This window comes from Myotis lucifugus, unplaced genomic scaffold, assembly GCF_000147115.1.
Source record: "Myotis lucifugus unplaced genomic scaffold, Myoluc2.0 scaffold_1, whole genome shotgun sequence".
Classification (NCBI taxonomy): Eukaryota; Metazoa; Chordata; class Mammalia; order Chiroptera; family Vespertilionidae; genus Myotis; species Myotis lucifugus.
Genome location: NW_005871049.1, coordinates 14,034,124 through 14,058,790, shown reverse-complemented (window position 1 = coordinate 14,058,790; position 24,667 = coordinate 14,034,124). Strand labels below are relative to the sequence as shown.

Here is a 24,667-nt window from a genome sequence, read left to right as displayed (position 1 = left end):
GTAAAAATAAAGAAGGAAAGGATTTGCATAATATTCTTACATTACTGCCAAATGGTTTACTTGTCCATAATTTAGTTTTGCCTCTTTGGCCACCATGAGAGCTAACAAATGGCATCCCAGGCCTCATCCACTCTTGTACTGTGTGCGGTCTTCAGGCATTCACCTGCCATTCTCACTTATCACAGCCTGGTCTTTCTACCTTTAGTCATTAGATGTTCCCATTTCCTTACCTTTGTCCTCAGACTTACTTTCCCTTCTACTGCATCTTAAATCATTGAGCCATGTTATTAGATTAAAAAAAAAAAACTCCAACAAGAGAAATAGAGGCATTTAATGGAATGTTGATTTGAGCTATCAATAAGCTAGCAGCATAATATCCTTCATAACCTATCTAGAGATATCCTTTTAATTAGTAATTCACTGTGTATAGCAGGTTGGAGTGGTTTGAAAGAAAACTCTATATGGAAGAGTGCTTTGGAGAGGTTGTCCTTTTTTGAAAGTTCCGTCTCTATCTCCATGCATTTAAAAGAAACAGACACAGTGGGAAATGTTTTATATTTGTCACAGCTTATAATATTTGAGATTCTTAATGGCTATGGAGCTAAGTAGCTCAGTCAAATTTTTAGTTATATCTAGTTCTGTTACAAATATTATGTCTTCCCCTGAGAACCCACTGCTTATAAACCTGATCAATTGACTTTCTTTATTCTGCCAAATAATATACTAATATATTCCGGGCATGGTGAAACATAGTAATATTCAATGACATATTTTTGATAATGACTTAAATATCTTTAATCTGAATTCTTACCTATTATTTATAGGTATTCAGAAGACGCCAAATGAACCGCAGTTGGAATTTATCCTTGGTAAGAAACTCCATCTTATTTTTATCGATAAAAATAATAATTTGTATATAAAGTTTGCAAGTTGTAGGTACATTACTTATATCCTTATATATTTTATAATCTTTTATGAACAATGTTCTATAAGGTAAATGCTATTTTCTCTCTTCTTACATAAAGAATCTGAGCTGAGGACTAGGTCACTTTACTCCCCCAAGAACATAGGGTTCAGTGATGACAAAGTTGGGCCTTTCAACCAAGTCTGGCAACCACAAATATGGTGCCCAGAACTCACTCTCATGCAGTGACTGGGTTTTGTTGCTAATCAACATGTCTGGAAATCTGTGTGTCTACTTATTTACTCTGTTGGCTGGAAACTGACCTAATGTGGAGTTTTTCTTTGTTTTCCTTTATGCTCCTTTCAGTCTCACTTACCCAAAAATACCTCCTTATTCTTCCGATCTTGAAAATGGGATGATGCTTTTATTTTGAGGCATAATTTATTGAGAAAATAACTATTTATAGTTTTTATTTTAATAGTTTGTTTGTCCGTTCTAATAGGCTTAATTTTTAGAGCAGTTTTGGGTTCACTACAAAATTTAGTAAAAGGTGTAGAGATTTCTCATTTACTCCCTACCTCCACAAATGCATAGCCTCCCTCATTTTCAATATCCCTTGCCAGAGTGGTACATTTGTATGGTTGATGCACCTACTATGACACATCATCATCACCCAAAGTCCATAGGTTACATTAGGATTCTCTTTTGGTATTGCACATTCTATGGGTTTCCATTATTATAGTATCATATAGAGCAGTGGTCAGCAAACTCATTAGTCAACAGAGCCAAATATCAACAGTACAGTGATTGAAATTTCTTTTGAGAGCCAAATTTTTTAAACTGAAACTATATAGGTAGGTACATTGTTATTAACTTAATTAGGGTACTCCTAAGGCTTAGGAAGAGCCACACTCAAGGGGCCAAAGAGCCGCATGTGGCTCGCAAGCCGCAGTTTGCCGACCACGGATATAGAGGATTTTCACTGCCCTAAAAATCCTCTGGGCTCCACCTATTCATCCATCCCTCCCCTAAACCCTGGCAACCACTAATCTTTTTACTGTCTTCATAGTTTTGCCTTTTTCAGAAGGTAAGATAGTTGGAATCATAAAGTATATCGCCCTTTCAGATTGCCTTCTTTCACTGAATTAAATTGCTGTTAAATTTTCTCTATATATTCTCACTAGAGGCCCGGTGCATGAAATTCGTGCTCGGGTACGGTCTCTAGGCTTGGCCTGTGATTAGGGCCATCTTCCCCAGCTGCCTGCAGCCAGCCCCACCCCCCACCCCCTGTTTCCTGTTTACCATCAGGTGAATCAGTGCCAGACGGCCAGGGGAAGGGACCGAGAGGTCAGCTGTTCCCGCCCACTCGCCGACCCCACCCCTGCTGTGGGTGGCCATCAGGCAATTGGAGCCTGCCAGCTGGGGAAAGGGACCAAGAGGTGGTCAGTGCGCCTCATAGTGACTGGTCCAGTAGTCGTTCTGGTCGTTCTGCTGTTAGGGCCAATTTGCATATTACCCTTTTATTATATAGGATGGCTTGGTAGCTTATTTCTTTTAGCACTGAATAATAGTCCATTTTCTGGATGTACCACAGTTTATTTATCCATTTACCTACTGAAGGACATCTTGGTTTCTTCCCAGTTTTGGCAACTATGAATAAAAGTTCTATAAATATCTTGTGCAAGTTTCTGTGTAGACATAACTTTTCAACACCTTTGTGCAAATACCAAGGAGCTCAATTAGTGGATCAAATGGTAAGAATATATTTAAGTTTTGTAAGAAATTGTCAAGCTGTCTTCCAAAGTGGCTGTCCCATTTTGCATTCCCAGTGATGTGTAAGAGTTCCTGTTGCTCCACAGCCTCACCTGAATTTATTGTTATCAGTATTTCTGACTTTGGTATAATTTCTTTTTTTAACATTTCATTTTTATTACATATATAGCTAAAAGGTGCTGTAAGTTAAGGATTCTAGATTTTTTTTTCTCAAGTATTGAGAAACAGAAATGTGAAAACTCAAGAAACATCTGTGGTAATACCAATAAAGTTATACGTGTTTTTTTTTTTTCCTGGAGTTCTCAGATGTAGAACCAATTCATTTTCAGAAAGGGAGCTGAGGAGCAAAATAGGCCTAAGCACCTCTTGACTCACTAACAATAACTATTACTACTTGAGCCTTCATCTAGCCATATTTTATTTTGAATGAAAAAATAATTATTTTACATTTTTGACAGGACTTCTGAAAAGTAAAAATTTGTTTGAATTATTTGGTGTATTTCAAAACACAGATATAAGCCTTCTTATTTGCATCTTGGAGAACAGGGATAATCTGAAGCGGACAGAAGCAGTTGGGGTAGAGGAGGTTCAGTAAACCTGGTGGCCAACTTTGAAGAGACAGCATGTCTGGGCCAATACCTGTTTTCTGTTTGAATTTAAGTGATCTGTCTTGTTCAGAGACCTAACTGTGCTGTTTTTTTGAAAGTCCAGTCAAGTTCAGTAGCAATGCTGTTGTCACTTAAATTTCTGGCTTTGGATCATAGATCTAAAAGAAGAGCAGCTGCAGGAAATGATTCATAATGATAGACCTCCCATTTAAAAAAATTCAAATATCTTTTTTTATGTTTATTTAAAAAGTACACTAGATTTCTTAACAATAGATGATTTTATCTTATCACAGGGCAAGAAATGCCTGACGATTAAACAAAAGAAAGATATTTAGAGTCTTCAGGGAATTGAATTGTTGATCTTGAAAGATAAATTCCCCAAACTCTTTGTTATGTCTCTTAGCATGTTAAGATCCTCGACTTTTTTATTTCTTAAAAAAAGAGACTTAAACTACTCTTTCAAGGATACTATATTTTTTAGTGTATATTTTTATCACTTTTTTCTTTGTTTTCTTAATCCCACAATTCTTCAACACTTCACTTGTTACTTAGTTAACTTCATAAGGAATAATGAGAGTAATATTTTCTTAAATATTTTTATCATTGTTGAAGAATGTGCATATTTATTTAATTAGAAATCATAGTGTCTTAAAACAAAAATAAAAAATTTTAACAAAAAATAGGATAAACAAGGTAGGGAGCTTTTTCCACTTAATTTTTCAACTAAATTTTGATATTTGATTCTTGAGTATTCAAATAAATTGAGAATTCCAATGGCTTTGCATTTTTACATTTAGAAACAGCTGCACTGATTTTGTTAGGTGTCTATTGCTTTGAATAAGTTATTTTCTGTGGAGGATTTGTTTCTTCCTTGTCTGTATGCCACTATAAAATCACTATATCTTGCTGAAGTTCCCCTGCTACATCTTTATTTAGCTAAATGAGGTAGGAGATGCTTAGTCAATTGAGCAAGCTAATTGACTAAAAATATCTTGCTATCACAAAATAAGCATGTACTGAAAAAATGAGTATCTCATGTCCATTGTTAACTGTATATCTCATGGTTGGCTGCCTTTAAATTAAATAATTCACTCTTACAACTGCAAATCTGCTTCCACATTTCTTTCATTGTTTCATTTGAGTGTATTGAAACCATTTTTATTTTCACAAAGGGAGAAATAATTAAAAACCCTGGAGAATGCTTATTTTGTTTATGGTTTAATAAAATTGTTTTCATTTCAACAAAGCTGGCATTTAAGAAGAGTGATCATTTCTTAAAATCTGGGTACATTTATTCTCTTGAATCCATTGTTGAAAATGTATAGAGAAGACTAATATTGACAATGAGATAAAATAAATTTCTATGAACTATTTTGTAAGTTCATCCCAGAGTCAATAGAAAGCTTATAAAAATGTGTTTCATATTTTATATGGACATCATATAGGTCATAAATTCAAAACAATAAGTCTAATGTGTTCAATGGTTAAAATTCAGTTTTATCACAGCATGCCAATGACAAGATGTCCTTAGGTAGGTTACTTCGGATATTAGAGTGGCTTTAGTAAGGAGAGGTTATCCTCTGTGGTTGGTAAGGCTTTGTCCAGGAAAACACTGATTCCAAATGCTCTATTCTCCTCTTGGATCGCATATTAGATTATGTGTACTAATTTTGGATTTTTTTTAAAAATATATTTTATTGATTTTTTACAGAGAGGAAAGGAGAGGGATAGAGAGTTAGAAACATCGATGAGAGAGAAACATCGACCAGCTGCCTCCTGCACACTCCCACTGGGGATGTGCCCGCAACCAAGGTACATGCCCTTGACCGGAATCGAACCCGGGACCCCTCAGTCCACAGGCTGATGCTCTATCCACTGAGCCAAACCGGTTTGGCTAATTTTGGATTTTGGATATAGAGCCTTTTTATTTCTAAAAGCCCAGTTAGAAACAAAATCATGTCAATGATGTGATCAGTTTTCTGTCTTCAGAATTTGAAAATGTGTATAGAAATATGCCCGAATTGATAAGCACCACCGTACAGTCTCATCTCTTTATAGACACAGCTTTTATAGCTCGCTAGTGCCTTCATTAACCTACATGTCATGTCCATTTATACTTTATGAATTGCTGTAAATCAGTCATAGTTTTATATGTTTCTCTGAAAGAGAAAATCTTAAGAGGCCAAACTTACCGATTTTCCCGTGTCCATACTTCTACTTCTGCTGGTCTGTGTTCTATAAATGATTATAAAGCTCTGACTTGTTTAAAACTCCAGAGGGAGAGTGGAAGATTTTAGTGTATATTCTTTAGTAATTTTGTCTTTTACATGGTATGCAGGGCCAGCTAAAGGGAATACCAAGCACAGAAGTATATTTTTATATTTAATTTATTGATAAAAAATATTGCTTCATACAAGCTGCTAGATAATCTTCAAGAGACAAGAGAAACAACTGCCAAGAATTAGACAAGGCCTGAGCTGGCCCTATTTTGTTGTCTATTATAAATTTATTGTCATGTTCTTGATTCTTAGAGTATGATACTTTCCTTAGAAAAAAATGCATTCCACTGAACAATAGTTTTGTGCCAAGTATATGCTTACCTCCTTACAAACAGGAAGCGATTTTTTTTCTCACCACAATTCTGCAGGATAATAACATTAAAAATAAGAAACATTTATTGAGAGCTTATTTACTCACCATACATTGTTCTAAATAATTTGCATAAGTTAACTACTTTAATTTTCATTATGAAATAATTGCTCTATTATCATCCTTGTTTTACAGGAAAAGAAGCTTAGACATAAATAGGTGAAGTAATGAGCCCCAGATCTGAACCAGGAAACCTCAGTACAGGGCATGCTCTCCCATGTTATCTGTACTCAAAAGATAAAAAAAATCTAAGATTCCTAATGGTCGACTTTCCAGAGATCTTATGGGAGTTGAGTGACAGTCAGGATCCAAGTTGAGTTGTTTCTGATTCGAAAGCTCCTGCTTTTAACCATCAGCCTGTATTCCCTCCTTATCGATTCCCGCTCCCAAGGATTTCCAGGAGCTGGTAAGACAAACAACTGTAAGGCCAGGCAGATTGCAATCAGAGCAAAATAACAGTATAAGCCAAGAACTATAGAAGGACTGCACAAGCAGTGATTAAATGTAACGGAGGCATTGGAAAGAATATCTCAGAGGAAGTGGCCTTTGGACCAGGCCTGGAAGGATGAACAGGGTTTCATTTGATTTGAGGAGCATAGGGACAGTTGAGGCAAAGCGAGTAGCTAAATACATGAAACAAAATCCTAGAGCTCATTTTCCAAGTTGATGCGTTTAATGCTCATTTACATTTCCCTCTTTATTACTTCTAATCCCACTCTAAAAATAAATTAAGTCTCTAGAAATCCTCTTGCAATATTTTATAATTGTTACATGCATATTAGGAATTTGTTTTAAAATTCTAAATGAACACAGTCTTTTAAACATTGTCTTACTGCTAGCAAATTGTATTTAGGTATCAGAAAGAACTAATTGAGTCTTACTGGCACTGGGGATATGAAACTCAGAGAAAGCTCTGGCTATGCTGAGCTCTATGTACACTACAGAATTTGCAGCCATGCTGTGCTCCTGAAAATTGCATACCTCTGCAGAATTTGCACATACAAGAATCATCCCAATGTGTCTGTCTTTGAGCTATCTCAGTCTTGACAGCATCAGATAACTAGCAAGTGATATTGATGTCTGTTGGTACCTGTGGGGTTTTGGTTCCAGGACCCCCTTGGATACAAAAAACCGTGAATGCTCAAGTCCCTTATGTGAAATGGTGCAGAACAGTGCATACAATTGGATCTCCGCAAATTCCCGGCCCTGAAATGGGAAATACTGTTTTCCATCTGAAGTTGGTTGAATCTAAAGATGCAAAACCTCCTTATATGAAGGGCAGACTGTACTTCTTAGGAGATATTTTCCAAAACAACCATTTATCAACAACACAACAATAAAAATAATAGACAACTGCATTTCAGGCTCAGATTTCAGTTTATAATCTGAGTGGGGAGGCACTATAGCTCACCAGCTAAAGGGGGGGGTGCAAAGCCCATTGCTAGGATTTGAATTTTGTCTTTGTTACTACCTAGCTTTGTGGCCTTAGAAATATTACACAATGTTTCTGACTCTTGGCTTTCTTATCTGTAAAATGGGGAGGATATCAGTATCTAACTGTAAAGTTCTTGTTAGGATTAAATGAGTTAATATACATAAAGCACTTAAACTGGTATTTGACATGCAATTAATGATTGGTTAACCTTTATTGTTTTGAATATAATGTTGGTTGAATCACTTCATCATAGTGAATACTTCCTGAAGCAGGGGGTCTTGATGTTGCATTTTTGTGCATAATAATTGCTGTCACTTAGGGAGAGGTATTAGGCTGTACCCTTTTCACTTTTTATCTCTACTCCTTAAACAGACTTCCAGCTATTCATGTTCACAGATGAATTCAGTCATTTGCCCAAGGGCATAAGGCCAGGAAGTGGAGGAATATAGATGTTAATTCCAAAGGCCATGTTCTTTGTGGCTGGTTATTAAAAGTACAGGAATGGGAAAGGGAAGACAATAAAAAGTTATCTAAGACCTGCATAATGTTTTCGTAATCCTGAAATAATTAGAGATTTTATTGAAAGAAGAGAAAAATGAACCAATTAGAGTTTCTTAACAGATCCGTCATGTGGGTAGTGGCTTCTGGGGACTGAAGATGTAATGTGTGCCACGGTTGGAATGTTCTTATTGACATTGATCTAAATTCCAGCTTGGCCCTCTTCAGGAGGTTCAGATACCAGACATCAGTAATAAATGAGAAGTACATGAGATAGCAAACTTCTCTTCTTTTTGCCACTACTGTATCATTTAACTGAATTTTGCTGTGATAAATTATATTTACGCTTCTTGTCAAATTTCTTTCTGAGTAATATATATCATAGAAGCTTTTAATTAAAGGGGGTCTTGGACCAGGTTTAACTTCATAGGCCTAAATTGATCCTTCCACATAGGTTTAACAAATTATTTGTTAGGGTTTATTTTTTTTATATTCACCTTCTAACGTCTTTATTTGTGTCTTTCATCCATGATCAACATGCTCCTTCCAGGTTCTTTCTCTTTCTGTGTGATTCACCTAATTACACTCTTCCTTCCACTGTCTAATTACTGAGAGTGGCTGGTTGCTGGATCAGGTCTACCTTTGCAGCATCTGTTGCCATGTATGAGTAATTGAGGGATCAGGACTACCTAGGGGCTTTGTTCATTAGGTGGCTTTGCTTTGTGTAAAGTCAAAAGCCGCTGAGGTTATGATGCTGCTGTCTGTGGGGCTGAAATTTGTCCGTCAGCCTTCTTGTCGAGCAGATGGTACCCGAATGTATCCTATTGGGAGCCATGCCATGGGGAAGAGAAGCGACCAAGTGGAGTGGGGCTCAGAATTCCAAAAAAGACCCTTCTCGTTTCCATTGTACAAAACAGTTTTTTCCCAAAGGCTTCTCTCTTGGGCTTTGACCTTTTGCAGCTGGCAAAGGTGGTGCTGCCTCCATTTCACAACAAAGATACTGACTCTCGGAGGGGTTAAGTGACCTGCCAGCAGTTGAATGCTTTGCCTGGTAGGAGAAAGCCCCAAACTTTTCAAGTGCTGTGCCCCTTACTCCTGCATGACCTCTACTTTATCAATGACATAGATTGCTCTCGGCCATTATCTGCAGTGGTGAGGGGGCAGAAGTCAGTTTGAGGAGAAAAAAAATATCCCAGGTCAAAACTTGTGCCATTCAGAATGTAAGTTTTATCCCCATACCACAAAAAACTTAAACACCATCTCGCTCTAAACAATTCCAAACATAAATGTTAAATAACAATTATGAGTCTTTGTCTCCAAAATTGGTGACTTGCCCTCATTTTTCCATGGAGCTCTCTGCTCCCATTTTCAACTGGCTAGTAGATATCTCCGCCGGCTCACCTAGGCGGTATTTTATGCTTCAGATAGTTAAATCTGATTTGTTGATTCTCATTCCTGCCCTTTAAAACATTTTATGCCCCCTTGATGCCCATCTGTAAAATACATCACCATCCATTCAGTTACACAAATCCCCAAACTATGTCTTTCTAAATTCTTCTTTTCCCCAAAATTTACATCAAACCCATCATGTCCTATAATTTCCATGTTGAAAAAACATTCTGAAGTTGAACACCTCTCTCCATTGCCACCACTATCCTTCAATTCTAAGCCACTATCAGCTCTTACCAGAAATGTAAATGTGATTACTTCACTGCCCTAGATAAAATCCTCCATTGGCTTCTATTTCACTTAGAATAAAATTGAAATGCCTTACCACATTCCACACGGATCTTGAGCATCCATTCTCACCTTGTCTGTGCTAATCTTTTGGCTCAGCAACCCCACTCGTCTTCTTTTTGCCTGTCAAATAGGCCAAACCTTTGAGTCTTGGCATTGTTGCCTCCGCCTTCCAAGCTGAAAGTCACCTCATCAGAGAAGGTTTCCCTGATCCATGGTCTTCTAAAATTCTCAATTAAATCATCCTGTTTAAAATTCTCACTAAATTATTCTCTTAAATTTCATGTCTTACTAGATTATGAGCTCCTTAAAATAGGGAACTTGTGTCCTTGTTCACCGCTATGAAACTGTCACCTAGAATCATGTTGGGCACATTTAGACAGTCCATAAATATCCATGAACTGGATGCATGCATGGGTGCCTTTGCTTTGTTCCGCTCATGTTTCTTCATTAAATAAGTTTATATATGTAGATGTACCTTTGAAACATTTCATAATTATTACTAATACAGTGGTTTGTAAAAAGCAATTAATTTTAAATTTCTCAAGAAATACAATTGTTTAACTATTGATATTTTGTTGTTAGTAAATTATATTCAGAAAGACAGAGCTTTACTGCCCTTAGGGTTCTTATAGAGAGAACTGATAGGATGAGTCAGTCATAGGCAGAGCTGAACAAATGAGTTCTGTAACTAGACTGGATAGCTGACAATTGCTTACCTGTGTAGAAGTCTATACCTAAAATTCTTCACAAAGTAACTTTAAGATGTCTGTATTATGACAGCATCAGGAAGCAGCAATCTTGTTATGGAGATGTTCTTATGAACATAGTAAGAAGCATAACAGATAACTAAAACAGTAGAAATGAACTGGGTCCAGAGATTTGGCCTATACATTTCAGCCTATACAAGTAACCCCGAGAGAAGGCAGTACAAGGGCAGTGTTTGAGAGCGTGGGCTGCTAAGAGTGTATGAATCCTGATTCTGCACTGGCTACCTATGCAACTCTGAACAATTTATCTTAACTGGGTTGTTTTGTGGGTTAAATGAGGTAGTGCACTTAAAGCACTAAGAATAGTGCTAGATGTATATGAGACCTCTTAATGCTGTTATTCTAATTGTTATCTTGGATTAACCACTTACTCTCTCAGAAACTCTTATTCCTCATCAGTAAGTTTGGATAATAATTGCTATTTCATAAGGCATTTGAACTAATATATATGAAAATGAGAAGTACTTTATTAATACACTAGAGGCCCGGTGCACGAAATTCATGCACAGGTAGGATCCCTAGGCCTGGCCAGCAATCAGGGCCGATCAGGTTCTCCGCCTCCCGGCCTCCCTGCCTCCTCCTTCATCAGTGCCCTGCCATGTTCCGCACTACCCCCTGGTGTCAGCACACGTCATAGTGAGTGATAGAACTCCTGGTCTCCTGGTCGACTCCTGAGGGGACAATTTGCATATTAGTCTTTTATCATATAGGATTATTAGGAATTTAATAGATCTTTTTTCACATATTCAATTGGATTTTCACAAGCACTCAGTGGGAATAACTATAATTATTGTCCCCATTTCCAGTGGAGGATATGGAGACTCCAACACAAATTTAAAGTCACCCAGTCAGGACTGTAGTCTCTGACTCTGATCTTTTGGGTATTTACTACACAGAGCAAGTAAGAACTGCCATGGGGACCTTCAAATAGAAGGTGTCTCATATTCTTAGCTTATCCAGTTTACCACATGTCCTGGAAGAGCTGAGAAGATGGTTCTTTCATCTAATTTGGGTAGTATAGTCTACTTCTCCTTCTATCTGAAACTTCCTGTAGAGCCAGGGCTCTGAAACATTTTTCATTCACTTAGCAGATGCTCTGGTGAGCTTTAGTTTTGAACTGCTCTCCTTGGAGATCCCAAATATTCTGAGACATGCTCTTTGTTCCCTTCAAACTCTGATTCTCATAGAACCACTTTCTCTCACTTTCAAGTTATCTGATCTACACTGTTTTGACATAGTGTTAAACTCGTAGCTGTTGCTCTATTAGACCCTTTGTACCCTCCAGCTAACCACAGTTGTCTTCTCACCTTCAGACTCACTGGTCTTCCCCTTCTTGTCTCAGGTCTCCTAGATCACTAGTCATATCTAGCCTTAGATTATCTGTGCCGACCTTATTTCATTTCCTGTGAGTCAACAATCTTATGATGGAAGAAATGACTGTCCTAAAGCCCTATGTTGGACATGAATATAGAAATTTTCTCTTTTCTACAGGAAAGTCACATACATGATTGACTCAAAAGACTCAAGAAAAACAGGAGTTATCTTTTTTGGGCTCTTCAAAATTTGTCTGCCCCCAAAGAATGTTCTAGATGGAGACAATAAAATGAGAAGCTAATTATCCTCTCAGAACCATCCATTCTCCTATTCTTTCCTTCCCCCCTTATTTCCTACTCTTTCTATGTATGGCTTTGATTTAATACTTCCAATTGACTTGTAAAATATTTGGCATTAGAGGGACAGCAATTTCATAGAAACATTTAATAATTCCACATATAATTACTAAGCACAATACATTTATAGGAGAAAAAATAATGAAATTTTAAAAATTACCTTAATTTAAGAACCACCTTCTAACATTTAAGCTCCTATGTGCAATGTATATACATACACACACACACACATATATATATATATACACACACACACACACAATGAAATTCATCTAAAACATTTTAGTTTGGGAAAGCATGTCTAAAAATTGCTTCAGTCAGGATTGGGTGGAACGCAGACCATGAGCCTGTGTGTTATTTGTGAAGTCATCCAGATTAAATAACTGCTTTCTGAATTGCTTACTACTTCCTGCCCAGACAGATGGACCTTAGCTTCCTTTAATAGAGAATCAACTCCTGAAGGCAATATTCCAGGATCCTATTTCCTTTATTCTTTCTCAAACTCCCAAACACTTTCTGGACATCATTTTGTGTCCTCAGTTGGAGTTCAACAACTTTGAGCACACATCTCTTAGCCATCTACCTTTGGCGACTTGGGTCCTGACTTTCCTGCTGCCCCTCCTGTAACTAATTGTCTCCACCCACTGCACTGGCCTCATCTTTAGGTTTGGAAGTACATCTGGGAAGCAGCCACTTCCCACTCACCCATGCGCCCTGCTGGATCCACTGATGGGCTCTGAGCTTGTCCTGAACAGGAATCCTGAATGGGAATCCTATTATCTCTCATGTTGAACTGGTAGTTCTGGAAAAATGTTGTCCTCTTGGCCTTTGAGCAGATAAAAGGCTTAAGGTTGTTTCCTGTGTTTCTTCCTCTTCTGCAATCCTACTTCAGACACTACAGATTTCCATTTACGGACTCACGAGCTATTTCTTTTAGTATTCAGAGGGACCAGCTTCCACTCTTGGAATAACATTTTCATTCTTTCTTAAGCAGCACATATGTTCCTGTTGAAAAGAACAGCAGAAAGCTGCAAGCACTTGTTTCTGAAGTGGAGCGTGGATTTGGAGCACGCACACAAAGAGCCAAGTCTGTACACAGCGCTAGGCGATGATGCCAGACCACTGTGAGGTTTACCGCATTTAGCATGGGATATCAGAACCAGAAGACACACAAGCATAGACTTGTTTTGAATTCAATGGCTTGAGGATGGAGTCTCAGCTACCTAGGTAACACTCATGAAAATAAGACAAAATAGAAATTTCTGAGGCTTGACATGAGAGAAGCTGAGGGAGCCTGGACAAGCTGGAGAAGGGAATCTTTGGTACTGACAATAGCGATTTAGACCAAATTTGTTCTTTTCACATGCAAATATGCAGTCTTCTGTACAGCTGGCATCTTCATTGCTCCTGAAAAGAGCAATTCCCCAGAGCACCACTGTTCCAGGCCCAGGTTCCTTTTTCTCTCCCTCTACATTCTTCAATGATGCAAAAACTGGCAAACGATACTAAGGAGGTAGTTTATTCTAGTATGTATAATGTCCCAACTATAGAAGTGAGTGTCATCTTCTCAGCCACTTTATGTAAAAGGCCAACATGTTTTCATTTAACACACACAGATCCATATAAAATATGGTGGCATATTTGCATATTGTCTTGTTATGGGGTTGGGGGCAAAGTAGCACATTTTATTTCAGGTCCTGTTTCTGTTTTTTAAAATCTAGCTATCTATGTCAAAGAAATCAGTTTAATTTACAAGTGAATCCATTGAAATGAAATTTAGGAGCAGTGGTGCTCAAATCTCAATGTAGCAAGAATTTGAAAGCAGTATTTCTGTAACAAAATCTCTTCAATTCCTTCTTGCAAATTATTACCGATATTCCTCAATAACTCTGTCATCTGGTTTCTCTCTATGGCATTATTCTCATCCTTTCCTCAAGTTTTACTTGAATTCTATTATCAGAGTATTGGCAGTCTTAAAATTCTTGTTACATAGTGAAATCACCGCTGACCATGCATGGGACCAGATGGGATAGAATGATGTTACTGACAAAATATTAACGCAGGCTGCTGAATACTGAACTATTGGTAAAAAATAAATAAACATATAAATAATAGTCTTCATCTTTAGCCATATGTTGTGATCTACAAATGTGACTGACTGTTTAGTTAAAAATATGGATATGGAACTTATGGAACCATGAGGCAGCAATAGGCACATTTTTGTTCTGGACATGAGCTAACACAAGCAAAGTGTGAGCCTAATGCCACGTGGGACATAGTAAGTGTGCAGTAAATTATGCTTCCTGCTCCATGCCCCCATATTCTTTGCAAGCTTCATGTATAATCTTAAATGGGAGAAACCTTAACATTTGTATGATATTGCCCTGGCCAGTGTGGCTCAGTAGGTTGAATGTTGTCCTGTGCACCAGCGGGTCTCAGGTTGAGTTCCATTCCCAGTCAGGGCACATGCCCAGGTTGCGGGTTCGGTTCCGGATGGAGTGTGTGTGGGGAATTGATGTGTCTCTCTGACACTGATGTTTTGCCCTCTTTCTCTGTCTCTCTCTCTCTTTAAAATAAAATCTAAAAAAATAAAATAACTTGCATAGGACTTTGCTTTTTCTTTACAGCAGAGTTCTTTTAAAAATTTAGAAAAAAAAGTTGTATGATATTAGCATTTTATTGAGGTCATATAGAAGCAAAAAAAAATCTAGTATTATTTTAATATGTGTAAGGAATTCTTTCATCAGGATGGCTTTATTTTTTGTTTATTTAGTCTCTCTCTCTCTCTCTCTCTCTCTCTCTCTCTCTCTCTCTCTGTGTGTGTGTGTGTGTGTGTGTGTGTGTGTGTGTGTTTGTATATGTGTGTATTGATTCCTTGGGTTGATTTCTTATATTTGAACATTAAATACTGAATTACTTTTTATCCCCTGACTTCCTGGAAACCTAAAATTAATGGTGTTTGTTCAAGTTATGTGAGTAAATTTATTTTACCCTAATTTTGAATTTGGAATATTAACATTTTGAATTCAGTGCAAAAAAAAAAAGAGCCCTAACTGGTTTGGCTCAGTGGATAGAGTGGATAGAGCATCAGTCTGCAGAGTGAAGGGTCCTGGGGACAATTCCTGTCAAGGGCATGTACCTTGGTTGCAGGCTCAATCCCCGGTAAGGGGTGTGCAGGAGCCAGCTGTTCGATGTTTCTAACTCTCTATACCTCTCCCTTCCTCTCTGTAAAAATCAATAAAATATGTTAAAAACAAAAAAAATATCCAAATTTTAAATTATTTCTTCCACACAACTTTTATAATTTTTTTTCTTTTTTTCCAAAAAATATTGCTTATGTTGGCAGCTATGCAGTGTTCACAAATTATTTAAGGAAGTGTGTCTTATTTAAAAGCTCCCACACAACAGTTAAGGAGAAAAATAAAATTTTTTTTTAATTTCTATAAAGGCTTAAAAAATGGTTACTTAACTGAAGGAAGAAGTTGTGGTTTGTTAAGAAAGATGTATTCCTGACCTCAGCAGTCAAGTCTTATGAATATGCAAGTGATGACTTCGATAACCTCACCTTTCATACTGATGAGAAAAACATGTAAGACAGGATGTTTGAAATAGCAGAGAACACGAAGAAATAATACCAAATCAGAAAAATTGTAGAAAATAGGCTTGATCAGTTGAAATTAAGCTAAAATGAACAGGGAGGGCAAAATATCACACTCAGCTCAATCAATTAGAGATGTACAGGTTCTGCAGAGAATACCAAATGAAATGGAAGGATATATATGAATGGCTATAAGTTAGCTAAGCATGCTCTATAGCCACATATTTCTAAGAAATAGCCTTAAGAAAATATTCAAGAGGGAATAGTGTTCCTACCTACTCATGAAATTCTCATTGTGTGGATGTTAGTATGAGGCAGGGACACTGTGTATTCAGTCGTTTTACTACACACAAATGAATGATCAGGCATTGCAGTGCCCTGGGACTGAATCCACTCAGGGGATCTGAATTGTCAAGGTTGAGATCCTAGTCTTCAGAAGATTAAAATTCCTGAGAAAAAGGAAGAGCAAGAAACCCAGAAAGGCAGAAGAAATTTTTTAAAAGGAAGACATTTTATAATGGCAAAGTAAATTGAGAGAAGGGCTATCAGGCTTTTTAAGGGCTACATATATCTTTTAATGTATGGTGTAAATTGATTTAATCTAGATGTAATCACTGGTATACAGTGGTAACTGGGAAACCATATATGAAGTCCAGTAATTTATTGGATTGGAAATATAACCCAAATTGGTATATCAATTGATCAGTGGCATCTAATTTTCTGAAGCACAAGGAACAGGATATATATGTGGCATTTTTTTAGCAACCTGACTAAATGTTAAGAATTTGAAAAGTAAAGAAAAAACTGTTTTCTAGGCTGCAAGGGGCTTACCCACACCACAGGCTTAGGGAAGTGGCTGCTTCTCTTGGTGGTGGGAGGAGAAGACTGCCAAGTTGAGGGAGCCTGAAAACCAGATGTCTATTTCCCTCAAGCCCTGTTTGTATCAGGCTGCTTTTCTATTCAGCATGTCTTCAGTCCTCTGTACCTTGGCCTTCGTTGCCCTTGAGGGACATGGATTCATGTCTTTCTTTTTCCCCATAAATAGTCTTTAAAGGGTATAAAAGGTGTGCTTTCATCACGCTATATTGGGATCAACCTGTAACATTTCTTTTTAATAATAAGAAAAAGAAGCTTTACTAGAATTAACAGTCTTCCTTTTGGATGAAGGGAGTATACAGAGCAGAGGAGCAAGTCTTTCCATGATTCCTTGGGATACTTCAGTTTTAAGATAATACCTCCCTGTAAACTATTATCCACAGAGTCAAGTAACTTACTTCCTAGCTAAACCTGTGCTTAGAGGGGAAGCTGACCATTTACATGTAGCACATCTGAGGCAGACAGAAAACAAAGCTTTCTGCTATTCGTGGCTTCTCCTTTGGAAGTGCCTAGTCAGAAGTGAAATTAACCAGTGTGAGTGTGCCCATCTGGTTGCACAGAAGGTGGTATATTCATGATACCTATGATTGCTGAATTCAACAAATAATCCAATAAAGGGTTTTTCTGTTTCCCTTATCTATTGATATGAAAACAAGCAGGTACAAAAAAGTCACAGGCATACACACACATACTCACACACATACATACACACACACACTCACTCACACACTCGAGAACCAATGTGCAATATCGCGCGAGATCCAGACCCACTGCGCTGGCGGAACCCAGACTGACTCCCACTGCGCGGGCAGGATGTGGGACCCAGAGTCAAGTCCCCACCCACCCACGCACACCTCACTGCGCATGCAGCCTTCTGGCGATGAGTCTTTGGTCATTCCACTGTGACGGTGTCATGACCCTGGGGTTTTTATGATAGAGAAATACTAGAGACCTGGCACATGAAATTCGTGAGTGGGGTGAATGGGTGTGGTCGCTAGGCCTGGCCTGCAATCAGGGCCATCTTCCCCAGCTGCCCACAGCCAGGCCCTCCCCCTGCTGCCACCCACCCTGCATCCCTGTTTGCCATTGGGCAATTGAAGCCTGATGGCTGGGGGAAGGGACTGAGAGGTCAGCCATTTCTGCCTGCTCACCAGCCCCGCCCCTGCTGCTGGTTGCCCTCTGTGTGGGGCGACTGGCGGGGCGGGGGCCTTGGCTGGCGCCACCCATGCCCCCACCACCCAGCCCTGGTTCTCCGTTCGCCATTGGGCAATCGGAGCCTGCTGGCCAGGAAAAAGGACCAAGGGGTGGTCAGTGCATCTCATAGTGACTGGTTGAGTGGTCGTTCTGGTCGTTCCACCGTTAGGGTTAATTTGCATATTACCCTTTTATTATATAGGATAGAGGCCCATATAATAAGTGCACGAGTGGGGGTTGGCTGGCCTGCCCTGATGGGGGCCTTGATCAGGGTGGGGGTCCCAACTTGGGGGTGGGGCCGGCCTGGGCAAGGGGCCGCAGTCATTCTGGTCACTGGTCGTTCTGCTGTTTCAGTCGCTGGGCTTTTATTATATAGGAGATATATATATATATATATATATATATATATATACATACACACACACACACACACACACACATGCATATATATACACATATATATGTATATACATATATATGTATATATACATATATACGTGTATATATGTATATGATCTGGATTTCAAAGTAGTCCTTCAGGCAGGCTTTGCAGTACACATGTCTGCACTCCAAGAAGTGCATGCATTCACTACCCAGCTTCTCACAGAAACAGATATTGCACAGGAACAATTTACTATTAAAGCATTTTATCTGCTGAGCTTGATCAAAGTCCAAGATTTCTTGGATCAGATTGGACAATGATTCCACATCCTGCACGGCTCTCTCATCCACAACTTCCTCTTGGTCTACAGCAGATCCAGCTGCTCCTCTACAATCTAGCTCTGTGTTGGCAGAGGCTTGAGTCGTCCTTCTCTGCAATTTTTTCTGAGAACCGATCTTGAGCTCGAAAGGAGAGACAATATTCAGGTACCCTAGGGTCTCTTCCTTAAGAAATTGCATCCAGGCAAACAGGACCACATTGCCACGGTGTTCTTCCCACAAGTTGTCTAAGTGCTTGCATATATATATATATGCAATAGTAATAAAATGCTTTTATTGAAAAAGAGTAAGGTAACACAAAATACGGACCAACCTGGAATACCTTGAGCACATAATTTTTATAAGAATATTGGATAGAGCCCTGGCCAGTGCACCTCAGTTGGTCAAGCATCTTCCCATGCACTAAGAGGTCACTGGTTCAATTCCTGGTCAGGGCAGTTTGCAGGGTTGCGGGGGCATGCAGGAGACAGCCAATCATCGATGTTTCTCTCTCCCTCTTCCCTCCTTTCTCTTTAAAAAAATTAATTTTATTGGGTAATAAAATCCATTTTGTGTCAATGTACAACTATAATCATATTAATTTAGAGGGCCTATTATGTACCTACATTCTACATACTTGACTTCATATAATATTTATAACAAATCTATGAAATGTGTTGCTTTTTTAAAAAACTTCATTTAATCGATAAGAATACAGAGGCTCAAATAGAGTCATTTATCCAAAGGTATATAGCTATTTAGGCTAAATCCAGGTCTCAAATACAATTTTATCTCAAGTAGAAAAAAAATTCCTTTATTTTATCTATGTCAAACTGTGTGGTTTCTCCTCTAAGCCTAACTTTCCTTTGCCTACTTGAAGAACAGAATTATCGAGATGTGGAGACTCTCACTAAAGTGCTGCTCCCTCATCTCCTCTGCTTGTGACCATTGCTTTGTTCTGGAGAAACTTTGTTAGATGCCACTAACACTGAATGGCAAGAAGAGAGATGAAATGGAGTGAGGCAAGAAAAATGAGCTGACCTCACAGAAGACAGAGTTCTTAAGGAGAAAGAGACAGTTGCTTGGTGTTGAAGGGAACTCAAGCTGGCCTGGCGGGTCACAGCACCGCTGTTGCGCAAGCCTGCGGCAGGTACCTCTGCTTATTTGTTCATTCCACATCCAGGCAGGTCTTAGAACTCCTAGGATTTGGCCAGTGCTGCTGTGTTCCAAGGCACCTGAAAGAACGTGTGCTCCACTTCAAATTTATTATTGCTGGGACTGAGCTCTTGGCATGATTTAGAAATGATGGCTGAATGAAACAAACTGCTCATTTATAAAAACAGTATTTTTATGTAGAGAGAATAGTAACCTCATATGAACCTGGAAGACCCTGCCCTTTAACTTCTGGACTCTCAAATATTTGAACTACTGGGCAAAAGATGATCCATGCTCTATTCCTAAGAATTCAGGGAGTAGCTTTAAGCATCCAGAACAGAGGTTGGCAACTCCTGGTTCTTTGACCAAATTTAGTCACAGATGTATTTTGTGTGGCTCCGAGAGTTTTAGCTCTTACAGTACCTGGAATTTCAAGCTTTGGACAAATTCTGAAATCAAGCCACAATGGCCTTTTATTCCTTCAGGCAGTGACTTTGAGTAGACAGCGGTCCCCTCTTCTGTCGCAGCCTACGCTTTCCACTTTCCACTTGGCTGAATGCCTGGCCTTTCCCTGAGATATTGAAGCTCCATTTGTTTTTATCGTTGCACGTCTACTGAGAATTCCCTTCTAGGAGAGTGGGAGCCTCCTGGCTCCTGTACAGGTCTGAGCTAGAGACACCTATAAGTATCTCATAATCTCATAATTAGAAAGTGGACCTTCACATTGCTAGTAATTATAGCAGTTAACAGGAAAAATAATCTCTTGTAGCTTTATTATTTTTCCTAAAGAAATGTTTCAAATTATACTTAAAAATTACTCATTACTTCTATATTGTTATTTTTCCCCTTTTCAGTAAAAAAAATTTAAAAAAAGTCAATTCAGTGGACACAAGCACATTGGAATCCCAACCTGTCAACATCTTGTGTATTTTCATTCGTCTGGGCTCTGAGAATACTTTTAAATAGCTTAGTCCAAAACAAAGCCAGTAAAAAGGCCTAAAGAAAAGTAAAAATGTACTGATGAACAATCGATTGGATTGATTCGTCACTACCCATTTGATTCAAGAATACTTAAATAAACAAAACAAAACAGCAGAAGCAGGCCATTTATGCGGGTCACTCTGAGAGTGGAATTTTGGTTGGGTAATGGGCAGTGTTAAGTATGGCTGGCAGACCAATAGAACATTGTTTGATTTCTGAAATAGATTTTTCAGGCTTCTTCTTGGCTACTGAGTAATTCCTGTGCAGGTTAGACTTTACTGTGCCCCAGTGAGTTATCTCTTCATGAAGCAATGCAGTCACTCAGCATTTATCACCCCTCACCTCTCAATACATATAGTTTCAGTATATGTGTACTAATAGATCCATGGTGGGTGTGGGTTTCACTTTATGACATGTAATGACTCATGTAGTGGGTTTGATATTTACAAAGAAATATTGGGTCTGGTGATAGCTTTTATGGGGCTGTCTGAATATGAATGAGTCAATAAAAAACTATTTTGCAGTATAACACAACAATAAATATTGGTAAATGTTGGTATTAATGCTAATAAGTATTAGTATAATGATATTAGTGGACTTTATTTTGCATGAAAAAGAAAATCCATTCATAAGAAGGGCATAATTTCTTCCTCTCCTCCACCCTGAGAAATAGATAGACATTTGAGGAAATTGAGTGTCTAAGAATTTGAGACTTAGTGGCACATAACTAGGAAACAGGGAATCTGGGATACAGCTCAGGAATTCTGACCCATCTGAGGGTCCTTGCATGACATCTTGCTGCATACGAATAAGGGAACAATAAATTCTTTGGGCTGTTGAGAAGAAAAGAGATATGTGTACCCCAAGATATGACTTGAGTTGTTGTTTTCTATACTTGTTTTTAGGTATAGAATATAAAGACACACAAAGTGCCATTATTGCTTTTACTTCATCAGTATTGGGGGATCTGCAAATTCGTTTGGACAGAACTTTCAGTTGAGTGGAGCTTTTCTCTGTTTTTATTAGGAGTGAGTCTGAGAGCTTCTCTGATAACATGGAGAACCGCTGCTCACTTCTGGGAAATAACCACAGCCCACACTCACGCCTGATAAGAAATCACCAGAGTAGTAACTTACTTTGAGCAAAAGTGTCATAAGGTAGCGACAAGGCTGGGAGCAGGAAGTGTGTGAGATGCATGCGTTTGAAACAAATTGACCCCAGCTTTAAAATCCAAGGACAGATATATGTTGGTATCAATAAGTGAAGAGAGAGAGAGAGAGAGAGAGAGAGAGAGAGAGAGAGCTGTATGCTGTGAGCAGAAAAGAAAGAGAGTGATAAATTAAACACATTCATAAGGCAAGTGGAGGAAATGATCAAAATAACCACCAAAGAACAGTAAAGTCTAAATCTAACTTTTTTTCCCCTTCCGGCGATATGTTGACATTGTTGAAAAACCTCACATCAGTACTTTATAAAACTGTAGGTCTCTTGGGTCGGGCAATAAAGAATCCTGGTAAAGGGCCTTCCAAAGAGCAGTGCTGTTGTGTGGGCGAGGAATGCAGGATGTCAGGAAAGGAAAGGAAGCTAAGGGTCCATGATGTAAGCAAGTGATGAGAGCCTGGTAATGTAAACGTGAGCATGTAATATCTCCACGCTACTCGTTCTTCATGTGCAAAACTGAACTAATTCAAAGCACCATTTTGAGGAATAAGGAGATCAATACCAAAATGCCTCAAAAATAGTGAGGGTTAAATGAACTGGAGCTATTATTCTTTCCACACATGCTTCCCTAACCGAGAGCATGGTTTAAATAAGGGAAATGATGACAGAATACCGTACAGGAGTAAAAAGATCTCCAAGTCTGGCAGGAAGGAGTGAATTGAAATCTGCCCAGCATGGCTTAGCTGGGGTACCTAGAGCAAAACCTGGCCTATTTTCTTCCAAAGCGCCTGCTACTCCCATTCTGCTTCTACAAAATGAGATGATCTGTAAGCCATTGAAAGGTGATGATAACCTTTGCTTTCAAGTTTCAGAGTTAAGCCTTAGTTCCTCTGTTCCAGTAGTTTAAATACACCCATCCCTCCTTCTCTTCCTGTGCTGGTCAGAGGCATGGGGTAGGCATGCTACAGAGCCCAGTGCAGGCCCCCTCTTGCGCCCCCCTCCCCCGCCAATGAACCCAGGACCAGGACTGCTTTTCCATTTCCCCATCACTGCTACAGCCTGCATCACGCCATCACCTGAGCTTAACTGAGCCCCTTCTCGTGAGGAAAGGCATCATACTTCAAGATGCAACAGTGTGTAGTAAAATTACTGTTTCAAAGCCAAGGCAGGAAACACAGTGAGAGAAGATGTGGGGCTTGCTGCAAAGGAATCTTTTTAGTTTTCTTGATCAAATTATAAGAATGATATGTGGGAGGAGAGAATATTCCAGTAAATATGGTATAGCGATGAGCGTCTGTAATATGAGCCTGGTGTTTCAAAGGAAAGTTCTTACATTTGTGGCCCCTGGGCAGAAATTTAACCCATCTTTACTCCACATTTCTCCCTCCCAGACTTGGCTGGAATCCCAGACAGAGGGCGGGTTTTTGTTTTGTTTTTTAACCCCTCCTCTGCCTTTCTCTTGTGGCTAGTGCTGCTGTCCGGCTAGCCTCTCTGTCCTGGTGCAGGACCCTAGGAGGCTAGCTAGCTCTAGCTAGCTCTAGGCAATAGCGAGGTGAGGAGCAAGCGTGCCTTCCAACCTTTGAACTAATCCAGCCAGTGTCAATACCAGACAGCGAGTTTCCTGGATAGCGCCTGGCTCCGTTTACTTAGCCTAAGAGTGTGAATTAAAGCCCGGGTGTTAATGACTATAGGCACTCGAGTCCCTGAGCTTCAGTCACACAGTAGAGCTGGGATCCCAGGGCAGAGACTTGCAAGAGCTGCAAATGTGGTCAGTGGAAATGAACTCTCAATTGAGCTCCGCGGCACGTGACTTCCTATTTCTGTAAGGTACTTCCAAGGGACTTCCTCTGTAAAATCAGCCCGAGTCCCCGGAGATTTCATTCAGTGCCGCAGCTAAGTTTTTACTTCCAACTCGGGACAGAAGTTTTCCCTGAGACTTAGTGTCAGTTTCTTTTCTTCCTCTTCGCCCTGCCTCTGCCAGCTTGCAAGGATCTGGTGGCTCCTGTTCGCGATCGGAAGCTGAATACCCTGGTGCAGATCTCTGTAATCCACCCCTCGGAGCAGGGACTGACAAGATACTCCAGCACGGAAATTGTGGAGGTGAGCATGCTGTGCGCCTGCATTCCTCGCCTGCATTCCTCTCTGTGTGTGTGTCTCTCTCTCAATCTCTCTCTGGATTTGAGCAAGCAGCTGAAATCAGTTAGCTCATGGCCTGTAGCTATGCTGTGTTACTATCCCCTGTCATTTAGGAAAGCATTCTTGAGGTCATTCAGCATGCCCTGGTAACTTCCCAGAATAAACAAATGAGGGAGGAATTTGCATTTTTCATAAAAGATCTTATTTTTAGTGTTATATATGTAAATTTAAATGAAATGAAAGTACTCAGAGAAATTTTAAACCTGTTAATTTTTTTTTGCCCTTTTCATTTTTCCTGTATTCCTCAGTCTATCTGTGGAAACTATATTCTCAGCTGTTTGTGACTGTCTTTTGAAAGGACAATATTTTTCAAAGAAAGGTCCATAATGAGTTTTAAAAACTGTAATGTTTCCAGGCAAAAGGTGCAAATATTACTCATCAGATGAGAGACTTCCTATTTACATTTATTGTTACTAATATAACATTCAATATGTGTTGAGAGGAAACTTGTTATTGTGTTGGATCAGACTCAAACGAGGAAGTGTTTCCCTTTTGATTATTTTGTTCTTATCACACATATTTCACAACATTGGTGGATGTGAGAGAACTTACTTGAACATCTGGGACTAAAGAAAGTGCGTTTTGAACTCCTTCAGCTTTGCCTGCCTTTCTTGGACTAGTGAGCCCTGACTGTTTAGAATGAGTTTCTCTGTAAGAAGTGACCTCAGGCCCCGCTGGCTCAGTGCTGACCTGCAGTCTTGATGCAGTTGGTGGAATAAATGATTCAGACTGAACTCCTCTCCTTTCTCTAATGGCAATGACC

The 24,667-nt window shown here is 39.2% G+C and overlaps 1 protein-coding gene across 1 annotated transcript in view; it reads left to right on the top strand.

Annotated features, from left to right (window-relative positions):
* INPP4B (inositol polyphosphate-4-phosphatase type II B) overlaps nucleotides 1–24,667 on the top strand; it is a 496,781-nt gene that overhangs the window by 213,519 nt on the left and 258,595 nt on the right. Inside the window, exons 6-7 of the mRNA XM_023754658.1 lie at nucleotides 825–869; nucleotides 23,690–23,808. Coding sequence (XP_023610426.1) covers nucleotides 825–869; nucleotides 23,690–23,808 — 164 coding nt within the window. The remainder of the gene's footprint in view (nucleotides 1–824; nucleotides 870–23,689; nucleotides 23,809–24,667) is intronic.